Source organism: Alosa sapidissima, chromosome 2, assembly GCF_018492685.1.
Source record: "Alosa sapidissima isolate fAloSap1 chromosome 2, fAloSap1.pri, whole genome shotgun sequence".
In the NCBI taxonomy this organism is placed as follows: domain Eukaryota; kingdom Metazoa; phylum Chordata; class Actinopteri; order Clupeiformes; family Clupeidae; genus Alosa; species Alosa sapidissima.
This window is the reverse complement of record NC_055958.1, coordinates 30,127,617-30,146,024: the sequence shown is the minus strand read 5'-3', so window position 1 is coordinate 30,146,024 and position 18,408 is coordinate 30,127,617. Positions and strand designations below refer to the sequence as shown.

The 18,408-nt window shown below is 41.7% G+C and overlaps 2 protein-coding genes across 2 annotated transcripts; both read right to left on the bottom strand.

Annotated features, from left to right (window-relative positions):
* Positions 1-904: 904 nt before the first annotated feature.
* Positions 905-5,936, bottom strand: LOC121703943 (cytokine receptor-like factor 2). The gene is made up of 6 exons (XM_042084420.1): positions 5,727-5,936; positions 1,972-2,117; positions 1,713-1,863; positions 1,342-1,447; positions 1,094-1,172; positions 905-997 (listed from the first exon to the last, which is right to left on the bottom strand). Exons 1-6 carry the CDS (start codon positions 5,803-5,805, stop codon positions 995-997), a joined length of 564 nt encoding a protein of 187 aa, XP_041940354.1. The 5' UTR covers positions 5,806-5,936; the 3' UTR covers positions 905-994.
* A 9,102-nt stretch (positions 5,937-15,038) lies between these two features.
* On the bottom strand, positions 15,039-18,392 carry slc25a6 (solute carrier family 25 member 6). Its single transcript, XM_042084390.1, has 4 exons — positions 18,150-18,392; positions 16,863-17,349; positions 16,238-16,378; positions 15,039-15,599 (listed from the first exon to the last, which is right to left on the bottom strand). The coding sequence occupies exons 1-4, from the start codon at positions 18,258-18,260 to the stop codon at positions 15,442-15,444; spliced, it is 897 nt and encodes a 298-aa protein (XP_041940324.1). The 5' UTR covers positions 18,261-18,392; the 3' UTR covers positions 15,039-15,441.
* Positions 18,393-18,408: the final 16 nt, after the last annotated feature.

The following is an 18,408-nucleotide window of genomic DNA, read 5'->3' as shown; positions in this document are numbered from 1 at the left end:
CATTACTATGCTACATAGCAATATGGTGCATACAATTGATTTAGAATGTTGGGGGGAGGTGGGGGAGGGGGGTAACCGTCCCGCCGGCGGGACACTGAAAGTTATTTGTTAATCAACAAATTAACACACCCAAGAGGAGACTAAATGCAAACGTAACAATAACTCATGAACTGACCAACCACCTCAGATCCATAAAAAACTTTCTGATTCTGGCCCATGCCCTTTGATCACTCACCTTGAGGTGTTGTTCTATAAACCCTTACCATTTCATGTGCAAGCTATGGTAGCAAAACCTTATAGCATTTCTTTATAGCCATGCATGAAAACTGTATTCGCTTAAAGGAGAATTCTGGTGATTTTTTACATAGATCTGTTTCTCAAGGTCACCGAGTACTACGAAAAAAATGGTTCTACTTAGCTGCAGCCAACAGCTGAAGCTGCCAGAGCTACAGTGCTACACTCTGGGGGAATGAACATGGGGGCTCAGAGTGTAGCATTGTACAGTAGCTGCATATTTTAAAAGCTCTTCATTTAAAGGGAGATGTTTCTGTGTGGAATCTGTGAAGACTCGTTTCACTAGTCTCCAAACTGCTGCACTAAACTTGAAAAAAACCCATGAATACTATGTTTTTGTTTTTGTGCCTGTTATCTTTCCTGATCTATGGTGATCTCCCTGTTGAGATGTTCACGTCTGACTGGGCCAGAGGATGTAGGCTCCTCCGTAGCTGATGCCAGGCTGAGCAAGAGCTGGCACCGGGGAACCCCCCTCCAGTATGTGCAGGTCCCCACAACCCTCCTCAGTCAGCAACTGCACCATGTCCTCTCCCTCTTCCTCTTTTTCTCGCTGCCTTTCCTCCTCCTCTTCCTCGTCATCTTCCTCCTCCTCTGCCTTCTGCTCTTCTTCGTCTTTCTTTTCGTCCTGGTTTACCTCGTCGATAACAACCTCTTCAACCTCGATGGCCACACATTCCCCTTTAAGAGAAGTGTTTTCCCACTACAGGGTGAGAGAGTTCAACAGACAAGTTGAGTTACTGTAAGATCTGAGTGATATTTGATGTTGATATTGATAGTGTTGATATATAATTTTCTTTACCGCTGAATGACTGAAGTTCAACATATTCTGCTGTACATGCTTTGGGTCTGGAATATTTTGAAGAATATAATTCCTGATCCTGTAAAAACGAACTCAATTCATTGTTGCCACACAGTAAGTGGCATTATCATGGCGTAATATTCCGATATCCCATTTATACCAAGTTATACGAGTTACACTATGAGTCATTATGAGTAAACATTTCTGCCACACAAAACCTTAAAGGGGAAGATGAACAGGGTACTTGCCATTTTTGTGTTGACAGGAATAAAAGTAGGATGAGAATCACAGCAATTAAAGTCCATAAGACAGGATAGTATGCTGTGCCCTGTGGAGGGCCCATGTCGCATGGGACTGAGGAGGTAAAAGAACATTTGAGTCAGAATTGGTTTAAATTCTGGAATACATATGCATTGCAGAAACTTGCTCTCTTCCTCCTGATCATAGGATCTCACACAAATAGATGTAGATTTGTTATAAAATGACAAACATCGGTAAGTAACACTGTGGAGTTATTACAAACAGAACATATAGAATAATGGTTCAAACTAAGACCTCTATGAAGACCAAAAGACAGGGAATTCAACCTTGTATGGAAAGGACAAGAGTAAACATTCACCTGAATTCCCTTCAAGGGTCCACTTCTCTCGTGTCCAGGCACTCCAGCTGCTTCCCCTGCTTCCATATCTCATTCTCACTTTAAACCCGTATCTTCCTCTGCCCTGTGTTACAGCTAAGCTGAAGTTCTTTGTTTTGTTATTATAGGCTACCTATATATGTGCAGAGACCAGAAAGAAACCTAAATGCATATGAATTCTTACAGGCATAAAAAAAGCAAACAAACTCTATGATACTCTTTTTGATGACATGATATTTACCGTCCAGTTCTCATGGCAACTGCTCATGTACTGCAGGTGGGTGTCGTAGCATTCTGGTCTAATACTTGGCTCTGGGTTGCTCCATGACAGTAGCAAATGTTGTCCAGTTTCATTGATGCTTAGTTTGATCTTTTCTACATCAATAGCTGGAGAAACATTACACAGGCACAGTTGGCACTTGAAGAAATCCACTTCTAGAAGACCAAAAAGAACTAAACTCGTCTAACACCTGCAGTATCAGTTCAGATAAGCAGAGACACATCTGTGGTAATGGTGACTAAACTGGTTATTGAAAATGTGAAAAAAAAAAAAACATGACTAAGATGTTTGCCACAGCCACATCCATAGTGTTTGAATCCACACACTGAAATCCAACAACAACATGAACATTCTATAATTACGACATGAGTTCCGAAAGCATTAAAATCATGTTGAATGGGGTTTGTGGAATATGTTGAAGAAAGCATAGTGTGTTATACACAAAAATCAATAGAGTGTCTTTTGTACATGTTGCTATGTGTAGGAACTGATGTGTATTTAGACACATGTCAGTGATAACAGTTATCCTTTTCCCCAATTTATAATCAATGATTACAGTTATACTTTCCCCCAGTTCATAATCAACGATTACAGTTATCCTTTCCCCCAATTTATAATCTGGTATCCTTGAGTGCCAAGAAAGGCGCCTTTAAATAAAATGTATTATTATTATTATTATAATCAATGATTACAGTTATACTTTTCCCCCAGCTGTGGAGAGGCTGAAAGTTCCTGAGAGTTTCTAGTTGCTATTAAGTTCAAAACAATTTTTAGATTAAATTTATTAAGTATGTACATTTCTAAAGTAATGCATGATAATGCAAATCAATGTTTGAGTTGGGGGCTAACTTGCAGTTATCCTCATGGAGGCATGTATGGTTGTTTCGCTTGCTTTTTGTCCGCAGTGGGTTTTGTGCATCTAGAAACTCTGTGGGCCCTAATTTCAATCCTGTGTAGTCTTACTAAGCTTGTTAGTATATGCAATAACTGTGCAAAATCTATTTGCAAATATAATACCATGAGAAAGATCCTGAGCACAAAGGTGGGTCAGCTATACCATTAATTCATGCATGAGAACTTTGCTTGTGGTCTGACTTTGCACCTTGCCCAGCATTTAAATTAGAGCCGAAGCTAATAGCAGAGAGGGTTCAAGCGGAGCGAGAGGCGCAAACGTTCGACAATTTCCGCGTTCGATTATTGCAAGGGGGAGGGGGGGAAATCCCCCTTTATGCAGACCAGAGTAAGCCCTTGCTGCACTAATGTCAATGGAGACTTGTGGAATTTTACCAATAAATTGGTCATTTTGTCTTTCTGGATTTGTTGAGGGTTTTTTGGAAAATTGTGTCATAATCTGTAAGTGTTTGGGATCATTTCAAGCCTAATAGTGTAATTTTTTAGTGTTCGGATTTGTAATAAAATAACTTAATATTAGACCATGCTGCTGCCAGTTACTGTCCGGTTGTTATCATGCTAGCTAGCCTCTTAGCTAAGGTAACATTTTAAACGGAGAAGTGTAATTTCTTTGAAATGACAACTAGCTGAATAACACTACTGACATTAGTTAAAGTGGATAGTTTATACTCAAGCGAATTTGCAACAGTATATTAAGTTTAAGCGAAGTCCTTCAACTACTAGTCACTTGTTAGCGCATAGCTGTATTGCCATAGCTACTACCATCCACTTGTATAGCATTTTAAGCTAGCGTTAGCTAGCTAGCTAGCTCGGTTCACATGACTAATTAAATTATTCATATCATGTCCTTAAGAATGATTCATTGGTATCATACATGATTATGGACAATAATACTGTGAACACAATTATGTTTATCTGTTGTTATTGCTTATTAAGAGAGAAAGTTTATTTAGTGGCGTAGGGTGACACTCCCACTTATGCAGACCGGAACTGTCCCGTTTTGCTCCCATAGTAACGAATTACGTTGCTCTATCTTGCTAGTAATCAAGGATCTTTGCTAATAGCTTCTCAACGCTACCTAAGGACAAGTTTACACTACAGAATTTCAGGTGGGATTTGGAAGTCGCAGAGAAAATTTTGGAAGTCACAGACAAACACCCCAGTTTGGAAGTACTTCACATTTTATCTGGTATTTAACAAAAGAAGTCAGATGTTTGTAGACCCTTGACCCTTGACCCTGCCATAATACCCAAATGAAATAAAATTCCAGCACCTGCATTCTGAGCCAGATCTGGTTGATCAGGTTGGAGGACCAAGACATGGTGATTCACGTGCACACACATGGATGGACTAACCCCATTACAAAACCCTCTTCCCCCCTAACAGGGCACAAGAGTAAAAATGATGTTGCATCATTGGTTATGGCTAATTGAAAGGCCACTAACTATGGCAAAAAGGTCACTGTTTAACAAGTGTCTAGTTTTGTACTACAAAACTTGCATTGAAATGAGATAGTTTAGACTTCAGTTTATACTCCAGATTAGGGTACAATATTGGGACTGTTTCTGAGTTCATAGTCTGGTTACTAAATGTGTGTATAGATGTCTAGTATCTATGTCCAAAACATTTGTATTTGCGAAAAGTTCTGTCAATTTGGGCAAGCAATGAGAATTTACAATTTACAAGTTGAAGTGGTAGATGTCTAATTTTGTCTGCTTGATTGACTTACAAAACACTTGGAGATGCCATACCATAGTACTGCCAAGCGTCAGGTAGGTTTTTTTTTTTCATCCATGAATAGGAAGCGTTACTCCTGTAGCTCAGGACGGTGCTGTGGTTTCCTGTGAGGGCGATGTACAGTAACTTCCTGCTCACCCACGTTAAATCTGGTTCTGGGTTCTGTCTTTCTCCCTCTCTTGTTCACTCTCTCCCTCCTCAACTCTCTGAGCCTTGCAGTGATATCATCAGGGGGGTGGGTGGGCATTTGTTGCCCTTTTGGCGTCTTTCAAAACTACAGACCCACAGGTGGGTGGCTGATTACAGTAACACTAGATGGTGGAGGGGGATGGAGGGGGGGGTTATTAGTCTCTGTGAACATTTTCATACACACATTTATGTGTGACACATCAAGTCACACAGGTGTATTTACCACAGCCATCATGACAGACTGACACCGAGCAAGAGAACCAGGGGCATGATTGCTAATTAAACTCATTCAGTTATGAGAAGAGCAGAAATATTCAGGATTGAAAAAAAACAAATTTGGGTAAATGTGGTCTTTGAATAGAGCAGCAGTATAGAGTGTGGAAGGTGTCTGGACAAGCCAAAAAATGAAATTAGGAGTGGTAATGTGACTGCAGACAGTAATACCTGCCAGGCAATATTAACCAATGTAAAACTAAATTCCAGCTTCTGCATTCTGACCTGGATCCAGAGGATTATGTAGGATGGAAGAGATATGATGACCTTCGGTCGGCCTTGTACAAAAATGTGAAGTACCTCAGACCACTTTGACAGACACACAGACGGACAGACCTGATTACAAAATTATTATTACTATTATTATTATTGTTGTTGTTGCTGCATGAATATAAATAATTTCTAATATTTATAAATCAATAAATAAAATGCGATGATTTTTGTATTTATTTAGTGTTAAGCCTGTAGTTAATATTTGTTGTTCTTCACAATGTTTATAAAACCAAAAGCTTCTCTTGTAATATGTATACCAAAATGTGGTGCACCATAAACCACATAACCTGTGCCTCTCTGGATATGTGAGTTTAAAAAGGTGGACCTCTTACCTTTCGGGTAAAAACCAGCGGTGAAACTGAGGAACGGGAGCAGAAGTAGCCAGAGGATCTGTGTGGTCTGGCTCATCATAGCAGCCTTTTGAGCAGCGACTGAGACGTGCAGTAGCTTCTTGACACTCTGGGTAGACGCTGAGACACTGAGAGTTGCTCTGTGGAGGACACCTTTACCAACAGATCGTTTCGCTTCCTCTCGATAGAGAGAAAAAAAACATACGGAAGGTGGACTGCAAGCACTTCCTTGACTTGCTCTCAGTCCCAGGCTTGTTTGGGGGGTGTTTATCAGCTGATTACCACAGGGATCACATTCCAGTATTCACTGCCTATTTTCCCTCTGGGATACCTTAGAGAATGAGCCTGGCACATTAACCTTTTAATCGATTTTGTTTTTTGCTTTTAATCTTTTGAAAGGGGCTGTGCAGAGACAGTTTGGGGTATTATCTAGTGCGCCCTTGTCTGTTCTGTAACATCTGACTCTTTTCAACACTGTGGTCTTTGCATACTGTTCTGACCATTTGATGACTCAATGTGAGTTGCTCAGATGTGAAGAGTTTTAACAAAGAGATCTTTGTTATTCACATTCATGGGCTTTTGATGCAATAAAAATTTTGTGATACACTTTCAAAACACCCAGCCATCCCCACAAACCATGAACTTCGAAACTGAACCCGGAACACGGAATACATTTCTCTTAAAAAGTCTTCTTAAAACGAAAATGGCGTAATGTAGACGTAGCCTTAAGAGGCTTGTTTTTGATATAATATAATATAATATTATTGTTTCTCTTTGTCTAGGGGTGTGGAAGGTATATCATTTGGGTAAAAAAAAACTCCCATTACTCATAGGAAACCTCCCCCACTGGTAATAAAATAGACACAGGAGCAGATAAGCATTCGCACACACACACACACACACACACACACACACAACACACACGCATAGAGAGGACTGTATCAAGACTGGCCATCAGTGATTTCTGTGAATTACAGATGAGACATGGTACTCAGAACAAACCACAGGCCTTCACGGGGGAGACAGGGCCATGAGAGTTTGTGGGAGGCACCTGTGAAAGGGATTTAGCAGGTTTGTCCTTTCAGAGTTAACAATTACACATCTTGTCTGTGTATCTGTATTTTTGGCGAGAGATTGTAGTCTCAACACACACACACACACACACACACACACACACAAATATATAAATAGAAAGAGATAGATAGATAAGAGAGTGAGACTGAGAGAGAAAGATAGCGACAGATAGAGAAAAGGAGAAGACGAAGAGGGAAGAGAAAAAGATGGGTAAAAAAGATGGGTAAAAAAGTGTGATGCCATTTTCAAAGCTCACGTTGCATCAGCAAAGAGTGAGCCTGTCGAAGGCCTCCGTTGAGCCCTGAGCAGGGCCAAGCAATCTGCGTGTGTGTGTTTGTGTGTGTCTGTGTGTGTGTGTGTGTGTGTCTGTCTGTTGGTGTACTGTATGTGTGTGTGTGTGTGTGTGTCTGTGTCTGTGTGTGCATGTGTGTGAGTGCACATGCTGAGCCCCCCGAGTAGGACCAAGTGATCTGGGGGGAGAGGTCAAAAAGAATGAGAGAGACAAGGCAAGGCAGCGCCAAGGAGATGGGAGAAAATATGCCTTTGAATGCCGTTAAGAATCCTGTCTCCACCAGAGAGAATGAGGAAAAGAGAGAGACAGAGAGAGAGGGAGAGAGAGAAAGAGAGAGAGGGAGAGACAGAGAGAGACAGAGAGGGAGAGAGCGCTCCATCCTCAGGGAGGAGCCTCGGAGACGGAGGAGAAGTGGAGGTAAGACGAGGCTTGTCAGGAACAAAGACGGAAATTCCGATGATGTGTTTAGCTAAAAGGGCACGAGAAAAGTGAATCAAAGCCGGCACAGGATCAAAGAAAACGCAACAATAAAGTCAACGCCGTTGCCATGGGACCAGCAGGAGATGCATATCATTTATAAGTTACTCCTCAGCTCCTCTCTCTGATGTCGGAGAATTGATTGCTATTGTTTGGCGTGCGCACCGACGGGTGTGTGCCGAGGGCTGCAGGGTTAAGGCAAAGAGTGCCGGCTTTCTCGTAGCCGAGAGAAAGGGCTCGCCTCACCCCCTTCGCCCGTTTGCAGCTTGAATGATGTGTATCAGAAGGAGCCCCATTAAACAAGGTGCCATGTTGTCTGACAATAGTTGACACACCACAATTTCAGACATGATAAAGGCCGCCACAGAGGGTTTGTCATGTGCAAGACCCTCATCGTGTTTACTTGTTTGTTTGTTTGTGGGAATGAACTTACAAGCAGGTGAGGGAACTAGGGGAGTGTGGGGGGAGGAAAACAAAACAAAAGCATAAAAAGCGAAAATGCGAGAGGATCCATCTATTCAGATGAATCAGGGACAGAGAGCTACACTATATTAGGTCACGCTAGCACTAGCTTGACTAATTACAGAGGCCAAGTGATTCTTTTGATGATAAACACCTTGGAGCTGAATAACAGCAGCAGGTTTTTGTTTTCACTGTTTGACCACAGAGCCAGACCACAGGTTCCTGCGCAAGGAAGAAGCACAGCAAATTATTATCACAACCTACCATCACAAAAAAACAACGCTGAGACACTGAGAGTGTCTGAACAAGGCTTTCCTTGGGCTTTTTAAAGAACAAAAAAAAAAATGTCATCTTTTCTTTTTGCAAGATCCTGCAGACCAACTCTCACGCGACTGGATGCTGTCAAATCACAGTGTGTAACTTTTCAGAAAGTCCATCCAGATGAGGGTCTGTGGAGTTTGTAATCACTGAGGGACACATTTGATAAAACATGTGTAATATGTGCTTCATAGAAAATAACATTTCTGAAAGCATTTTTTTTTTTTGCTATGGTATCTGTATTCTTGTTTTTAGAGACCATTTAGAGATTTATTTGACACCATTGACCATAACATCCTATTAAAACGCTTGGAGGATGAAGTTGGTCTCCAGGGTTCTGTTTTGCAATGGTTCTCTTCTTATCTTAGTGATAGATGCAGATGACACTCAGTTTTACCTGCCTGTTAACACTAATGGCATTTGTTCCTTGGATAATATTTTTAACTGTCTCAGTGACATCAAATTCTGGATGGCAAGAAATTTTCTTCAACTGAACGAAAGTAAAACTGATATAATTATTTTTGGCCCTCCAAGTGATGTTTCTATCTTGAAAAATGCACTAGGACCTCTCTCTGCAAACTGCCACAGTGAAGTAAAGAATCTTGGGGTTTTCTTTGACTCCTCTTTAAATTTTAATAAGCAAGTAAATAGTGTGGTCAAAGGTAGCTTTTTCCAGTTAAGAACCATTGCAAAACTGAAGCCCTTTTTGTCCTTCTCCGATCTTGAAACTCTTATACACTCTTTCATAACATCTAGACTAGATTATTGTAATTCACTATATGCAGGCCTGACCCACTCCACTCTCAACAGACTTCAGCTAGTTCAAAATGCAGCAGCTAGATTATTAAGTGGCTCTAAGAAACGTGAGCATATAACTCTTGTGTTGGCTAAGCTGCACTGGTTACCTGTGGAGCACAGAGTTAAGTTTAAAATTGTACTTTTTGTCTTCAAAGCCCTCAGTGGTTTGGCACCTAGTTACATAGGTGACCTACTAATTCCTTACAGCACTCCAAGATCACTTAGGTCTTCATCTCAGAATCTTCTCTATATCCCCAAAACACGCCTTAAAACTAAGGGTGATAGAGCCTTCTCTGTTGTTGCCCCCCAACTCTGGAATAGTCTACCTGTACATATTAAGTCCTCTCCAACCATTGCTTTAAGTCTAACTTAAAGACTTTCATTTTCTCCCAAGCTTTTAATCTACCTTAATACCCCCCCCCCCCACACACACACACTCTTTATTCTTTATTTTATTTTTAACCAATTTGTTTATTATTTCATATTTTTCCCCCACGTTATGTTATTATTGTTGTTGTACCATTGTCATTGTTTTATGTTTGTTTGTAAGCACTTTGGTTCAACTCAGTTGTTTTTAAATGTGCTATAGAAATAAAGTTGACTTGACTTGACTTGACTAGAGTTTTGGCACTGATCAAATATGTCAGAGGTCAACTAAACTCAACCTATCACTTAACTGACACCATTAAATTATCAATATATTTCTTTGGAAAATGTTAATTACCGACAAAATAGATATTTATTTACTTTAGATGAGGACTGAAATACAAACATAAAATGCCCTACTTCAACGTTAACCTCAACAGACCTACATTTCCATTAATATTTTTGAAGACTACAGATATGAAAACAATCATCATAAACCAAACGGGCGATTGACAGCATGTCGATGGACGTACCCCTGTCTGTCATACACACACATCTTATTCTCTGACGAGAAGTGATTGAGTTGCGATGACAGGCTGCTCTCTATCAGGTGTTTTACTCCACGAAGACGTCTCAAAATAACAGCTAAAGGCTCATGGATGTCCACATGACGGGCTTCTGACGATCCGTTCCAGTGCGACGAGACTTGGAAAGTCCCCACCTCAGTGACTCGCTCAAGGAGCAACTGCATGAAGGAAATATCCATCTGACCACAAAACAATATCCTATCTCACGATGGTAATGTTTCACAGTCAGTCATATTCGTATAGGCCTATACACTTCATACATTTCAGGATTTGTTCATTTTAACAGACAATGGTAATATAGACCTATGTTCCCCAATTGATCAGACTTCATGACAATGTGTTAATGTGAAGATATTCGTTTTGTTTCTGTGTCTTACAGAGCAGTTCGATAGAGCTATCTATAGATAGATAGAGCTAGCTCTACGTAGGCTACAGCCCATAGCCTACACAAAACATAGGCCTACGTTGATAAAGTAATAAATCAAGGACTTACTCAATGTTATTGTAGACCTACAATGATGTGTAGCCTATTGTAGGTAGCCTACATTATTGTATTCGCTGCTAATCCCTTCTACTTCTTATAACATTGTTGTTGTGGTCGTTGTTATTGATGTGTAGTCACCTGGTAATAAGTAGGCTATCCTGAAGCATTTGATTGTTCCCTTGATAGGCCTATCATGTGTGCTTCTGCTTTCATTTTCAAATCATTAGCACCATCATGTGGATAAGATGATTCATAACCGTTCAGAACATTTCAGGTTAACATTTGCACATTAGCCTACCTTACTTTCATAAGCTCCATTTTATAAATGATGTCTGACAAATATTCAGATTTTAGTAGGCCTAACCATAATTTCAACAGGATTACCCTCCTTAAAGATATTGCCAGTATTCATGTGTTACAAGCCTGAGTTATCACATAAATGTTGCTAGATCTTATGAAATATGACTTTTGATGTGTGGGCCTATTTGAACATGACTTCCCTTTTGGTTATATATAGCCTAAACATTGTTCTTCTATATACTCAGTCCTAATGGATGCTTTTCAGCAGCTGGTGCAAATGTGTCAAAATAATTAAAAGTAGGCCGGTCATATCATGTACACTGCAATATATGGTGAAAAAGAAAAAAGTCCAAGTTCGTAAACTCAGTGATGCCTTTATCTTGCTTCAAAACTCAGCTATGATTCATGCAACGATATCAACATATGGAAGTAGTCATTGGTTTCCTGCTCAGAGCAGCAAATGGGTTTAAATCAGTCATTTTAATATCAAAGTACTTAACACTACTATTATAATTACTTACAGATGGGGATTTAAAAATGTCTGTCAAAGCTGCATTTCTATAAAAGAACTCTCTATCTAACTGACATGTACAGTACACTGGCTGTCTGAGAGAAAGGGGCTTCACATTACAGAAGATTGCTCCATATTATGGTCATTTCAGTAAATTACATTGGCCTTTGATCTCTGTTAGCTTGATTGACTTGTCTGGGTTTCATTATGTAGACATGCAGAGAGGCACTCTGTTGTTACTGGTAAACAAAAACGCCATGCACAGCTGTAATGACGCATGTGTGATCACTACACGCCTTAGTTTCTAGCAAATTCTGTTTGTCTCATTCTGGGTCAATTTTAACCCATGTACAGCAAAAAACGGTTTACCACCATGGAAAGCTTACATGGTTATAGCCTTCATGTAGGCTACATGGGACTAGTTTTCTGCGGAGACATACGAAGGGGGATGGAACTATCCATGTAGAAATATAGCCTATGTGTGAGGGAGGATATTATTTTCTAGTCATATGTGTAGCATATGTAAGGTTTCACGTAACAGTTATCTGTGTTGGTATCTGTGCAAGGCAACATGGGAGGGAAAATGAGTAGCAGTTTAAGAACAACTTCTGAATTCTTCTGCTCTGACCAGATATTTGCTTTATTAAATAAATGTGCACGGTCTTGATGTTTTGCCATAACACACAAAACTCCGCAGACTCACAGAGCTGAAATTACCCTTCCATGCAATATGTGAATTACCATGATAAGTAGTCTAAAAAATGCCCCCGGTTTGACTTGCACTTTCTCCTCTTTCTGAGACTTGGGTGCACCTATAATGAAAATCAGTCTGACGCCACTAAAGAGCCAGATTGACAAGAAAATAAGAGAGAAACCATGACTCCCCTCATTATGGCGAGAAGGGAACACTTCAGAGCAGATCCACCCCCACAAAAAAATACTGGAAACATGGCGCACATGTCACAAGGAATCTCCACACTACCGTTACCATGACTGCACACAAGTGTGTCCCCTGTTTAAGTCCATTTGCAACGCTGGTCTGGACAGACATCAAGTTTTTTGGGAGGCAGAAATTGGAGGGGGGTGGGTGTGTCTGTTGTGAATTAGAGTCATATTCAATTCTTTTATAGGTCTGCCTGACAGACGGAACACGCTCTCCAGCCAAATGCTCTTCACATCACACTTTCTTCCAGATACATTTTGGATGGACTTAATGAGAATTTCCATTCCTTCTGTGGCCACCCCATTCGCTTCTTTTCTACGGGGTGATACGTTGTGCCCCTGTTATTGGAGGCCTTGTGATAATAATAATAACTGCTGGGAAAACAGTCTGAGAACCATTACAGGAGGGGCACTTTAGATAGTCATGTAGCTCCACCTAGTGGACAAAGAGTAGTATGACGGAAGGAAGGAATAGAAAGGTAGGAAGGAACAAAGTCATCATGCCTGCTGTGCCAGTAGCCACTCACTAAGGTTACCCTGGAAATCCAGAGTTCTCGCGGGAGGACAGAATTTGCTCAGCGAGTCACTCTGGCATTGAGAGATGATGCTCATTACTTATGCCCCTTGTATTGTGGGGCACCAATCACATCGGTGGATCTGATATAGACGGGCCAGAGGCGAGCTAAACAGATGACAGTCGTAGCGTTATCCAATTGCGTCGAAGTCCGGAATCAGTCAGTAAACATTGGTCATATATTGTTATCCAATTGCATGCAGTGAGATTTTCAAATGCATGCTTGGTGCCACTCCTCGAGTTGGTCCATTACATTATTCATGGCCAGACCCTTAAACTTTTGGATTTGGGTCTGGAAGGTGCTGTCCACATGGAAATGACAAAAATGGTATTTTTGTGAAAACTGTAAAGTGTTTTACCGTTATAAATAGTATTTTACAAATATATTTTGGAATGTTGGGCAAAAAAAATAGGTTGTAAAAGTGCCAAGTTAAAACTAGACTGTTAGGAATAGCAGTTCTACCAGAAAGACTCAGTAGACAGAATAGAATCAGTTAACAATTTAATTAGTAAAGGAACGGCTTGGATGCAAGCATGATAGAGTCCTGAATAGGTAACAGTCTTTGGCGTAGGCCCCGTCTCGGATCCGTCCAGCGATGAGCGGATCTCGTCTCCTGCCGATGGATGAAGGCAGGGGCGGGGAGCCTACCCCCCACGACGAGACGGGGACCAACTGGTGGCGGTGGCTGAAGGAAGATGATGTGGTAGGCAGACCGTGCCCGATGGACGTGGACTGCTGGCAGAGGTGGCTGGAGGGGAGGTGGAGGGGACGTCAAAGTCAGCGTACTGAGAAGCAGAAGCAGTGTTAGGTGGTACATATTTAAAGAGCCCACTGAATTCCTATAGGCTAGCGCTGATTGAATGAGTGAATGATCAGATTGCAGGGCTTTCCCGAAAGTAGGCAAAGCTAAGATTGGCTCCGTGTAAGCATGGGAGGAGTAAGCTACACTACGAGTCTTCCTAGTAGAACTTTCGCTGAAGCTATCATTTCCATTTAATATTTTTTACTGCTCATTTAAGACTTCTTCCAGTGTCCAACTATTTTCCAAAGACACATTGAAACTATGCCTTTGAGCACACTACATTCTTACAATGCGACACAGACATGACAGCACAATAAGTAACATGTAATGAAAATATGACCGCCGCTCAGTCCTGCACATTCTCTCCGCAAAAATAAATCACTTTTGTCTTTTTGTCTTCATCTTCTACTCTTGCAACTTTTGTGTATGTAAATGAGTGTGTGCGTTTGCTTTTGTGTGTGTTTCTCTGTGTGTGAGTTTTTGCTTGTGAGTGTGTGTGGGGTAATGGGGTGTGTGTGTCTGCTTGCCTGCGTGTGTGTGTGTGTGTATGTTCACTTGTAAGTGTGTGTGTGTGTGTGTGAGTAATAGGTGTAATAAAGATGTTTTGTTTATCCTTAAGTGTTCGGTGTAATATCCTAACTTACCATGCAGGTCTTGTAAAGGCATGTAAGCTTGATGAAGCTATTACATTATCAATCCTTCTTCCCAAAACGTTTGGATCTTGTGTGTGTGTCTGTGCGTTTATGTGTGTGTGTGTGCCTGCATGTGTAGTGTAGTCACTAAATGTAAACATTCATTTATTGTATGGTCCCCCATGAACGGAATTCCATGGCATGCATTCATAATGATCCTACACTTCAAATTCTGTGCAGTTTTGAACCTGTCAGCCAAAGATACCTGTTATTACTGGCTCGTTTTTGCTTTTTCATTTTTAACTAGGTGGCGCTATGAGTGGATATAGGATGGGTTGACATGGCCCCCAGAAGCCAACATACAAAAAATGTGGTCCTCCTAGCCCCTACGGTTCTCCAGATATTCACAGAAAACTGTGTCCGCCCTACCCTCCTTTCAGTCCAGTCCAGTCCGGCAGGGGGGCGACGGATCAAAACAAAGGTTCCGTGTCATCCTTGTGAGGCTACATGCCCATAGGTTTCGTGCACCCCGGCCTTTCGGTGTCCTGGGAATCGTTGACACAAAATTATTGGAAAAAAACTATATAAAAAAAACAAAAAAAAAAAACTCTAACTAAACTTATATGACCGCCTCTTCACTGCGCAGCGGTCATAATAACAGGACAGAGACAATCTTTCCCAACATTTTTTATTATAATTTTGGCGGGGTCATGTTGAGAAACAAAAATAAATGCATTATCAGTGCAATCAGACAGATGAACAGACAAACAAATATTGCAATAAAATTACACCGTGTTTAAATTGACAAGTACACAGATAAATAACTGGAGGGCTTGGTCAAACATCTGTCCTCTAGCACTAGATATAACCTAGACCCCACACATTCTTCGTTGGGAGGATGGGGGTTTGGTCAAAGCTTCATAAACTTTAAGTGGTTACAGCTACTCTACATACTGTACTTGATCATAGTGATTATGATTTAATATAAACCCCCTCTTCCCTTCCTTACCGAGTGGGTTGGGTTGGGTTGGCAGGGGGTATCGGGGGAGAAGGGAGGGGGGGTGCATCAGGTGACACTTAAGTATACTTCTTGATCTCGTCATAGAGCACCAGCACGAATGCACCGCCCATGCCTCGCAGGACGTTAGACAGGGCGCCTTTGAAGAAGGCCTTGCCGCCCTCATCGCGGGCGATCTTCCTCCAGCAGTCCAGAGTCCCAGTGTACATAATGTCAGCTGTGTGGAGAGAGAGAGAGAGAGAGAGAACAAAGACTCAAGCGGACCGGGCGGATATAAAGACGGTTATTATGAGGGAGTTACTCAGAAACAGAGAGAGTGAGAGAGAGGAAGGCTGCGTGTGTGTGTGTGTGTGTGTTTGTGTGTGTGTGTGTGTGTGTGTGTGTGTGTGAGTGTGTCTGTCTGTTGGGGTTGGCAAAGCGCAGGCCACAACTTCAAAAGAGACACTCATTATGAAGAGGGCTGTGAAGAGGGGGACCTCATTGAGGAAATCTACAAAAAAGACTTGAGTTGTGGTTACCAGTGTGAAGCACACATACGTAGCACCCTTTACTGAGCCCAATGGCTATGTTTGTTTGTGTTGCTCTGAATGTATGTGTGTGTGTAATACATAATACATGCAAAATAAGCATGAAAGCAGTAATCAAGTCGGTATGTGAAGAGTGAGGAAAGAAATGTTATGTTCACAAGTATGTGTGTGTGTGTGTGTATTACAGGTAGACATGCAGAGAAAGTGGTACAAAGAGGGTACCAGTAATAAGTGTGTGTGTGTGTGTGTGTGTGTTTGTGTGTGTTTGTGTGTGTGTGTTTGTGTGTGTGTGTGTGTGTGTGTGTGTGTGTGCGCTCAACAGCTTTACCTCCTTTGCGTCCTGACTGCATCATCATACGACGCCTGACCGTGTCGAAGGGGTAGGAGACAAGACCAGCGACCGCAGTGACAGACTGGGCAATCATCCAGCTAACCATAATGTGAGTGTTCTTGGGGTCTGGAAGCATACCTGCACACAGGAGGATGAGCAGTTACACTAAACAAATACACATTCAGGTATACATATTATGTAGGTACATTATTAAGACAGATTACAGATGTTTTATTTATATTTAACTTCTAATAATGAATGCTAGAGACAGAGGACTTTAGATGCACTACCTAAAGGCAATACATCTGGACAACCTTACATATTTTAAGGCTGAGGTTTGCAAAGTGCAAACTGTTGTTGGACTAAATTTGTCTGTGATAAAAGTCTCCTTTTAAGTAGTCCTATCTTCCTATGAGCAAAACGTTCAGACTCAAAAACAGACAAAGAACTGACAAAAATGTCACTTGTCATAAAATTATATTTGAGAATAGAGATATCCATCTATTGTTTATTTAAAAACTGGTGGTGGTGAAATATTAATTTAGAAGAGGGCCTGTTATTCTTAAATATCTCTTAGGCCTACTCCCATTTTTTGTGTAGGGTACTCAGTGGCCTAATTTACCTTTCGCTGTGTCATAGACGCCAAAGTAGGCTGCCCTGTAAATGATGATGCCCTGCACGGAAACGCTGAATCCCTGGTACAGGCCCTTGATCCCGTCTGATTTAGATATCTTCACCAAGCAGTCACCCAGGCCACTGAACTCCCTGCCGGCTCCGGCCTTGCCCACATCGGCAGCCAAGCGGGTACGGGCAAAGTCGAGTGGGTACACGAAACAGAGAGAGGTCGCTCCCGCAGCCCCTCCGGACGCAAGGTTACCGGCAAAATAACGCCAGAATTGTGTGTGTTTGTCTACACCGCCGAGGAAAATCTTCTTGTACTTATCCTTGAAAGCGAAGTTGAGGGCCTGTGTAGGAAAGTAGCGGATGACATTGGCCATATTACCGCGCCAGAAAGACACAAAGCCTTGTTCTTTAGGGATACGCACGACACAGTCCATAATTCCTTTGTACTGCTGGTCGGCGGCGATTTGCTTGCTGGCATGTTGAACCTGAGGATAGGCAAGGTTAAAACATGGTTAATAACAAAGGCCAACCAGGTCCCACAATGCAAGAGTTTCATCTCCAGTATTTTTTCCCACGGCTTCATTGGGCCTATCAATTATTTAGCACACATGTCCGACATTGATCAAGTACAAATGCATTGGTCATTATCCACGCAATGATGCTTGGACGAATGTGCGCAATCTGCCATCCACACGATGTGCATTCTAATTGCAACCTTGAGTCATACATTTTCGACAGGTAGGAGACTTCGCTACGAAATGTGAAAGGATTGCAGATGATGACCGCGGCGAGCAAGAAAAGCAAGGTTGCAGATGTGCATGCTAGGTTTACGTTAGCTGTCGCAGCTTGTCAATATCTGAATAACGATTTCGTTGTTCAGTCCACGATCCAAAAATATCCTTAATCGCAATATTGTGTTCTGTCATAAACTAGAATAGAATATGATGCGCTTTCTGCGTAATTTTTCACAGTGTGACGCTTGTTACGCTACTGCTGTCTGAAGTGGGCGAACTATCACACAGGGCAGTGCGGCAGGCCTCAGAATCAGCATCAGCAGCGCAGATGATGCTAACGGGATGCTGGGATGATACATGCAGAGGACTTCAATATGGCCTCCCAAGGAGAAATTCCGAACAGTGACTAATCTACACCGGCACATACAATTCATCTGCACAAAATGAACAATGTCATGGGTAAAGTCAAATGATATAAAATACGTATGTATAACAAAGTCATTACATGTCACACATAAGACATGTTGGTATCGCGCACATTATGTTCTTACCTGCAGTAGCAATTTCACTCTCTCAATTGGTGCAACTGCCGTTTTAGAGATTGCAGCGGCGACTCCACCAGCCAAAAAGTCCTTTGCGAAAGACACAGCTGCATCAGCCATGACGGCGGGTTATGTGCTATAACGTAGTAAGCGTAAAGAATGCAGCAGTGCTGAAACTAAAACCGGCAGAGGGGCAGGTGATGGGTTGCTGGGATGCAGAGGTTGTTCCGCGCAGACTCCGCTCACATCCGACAAAATGGGAGAATAC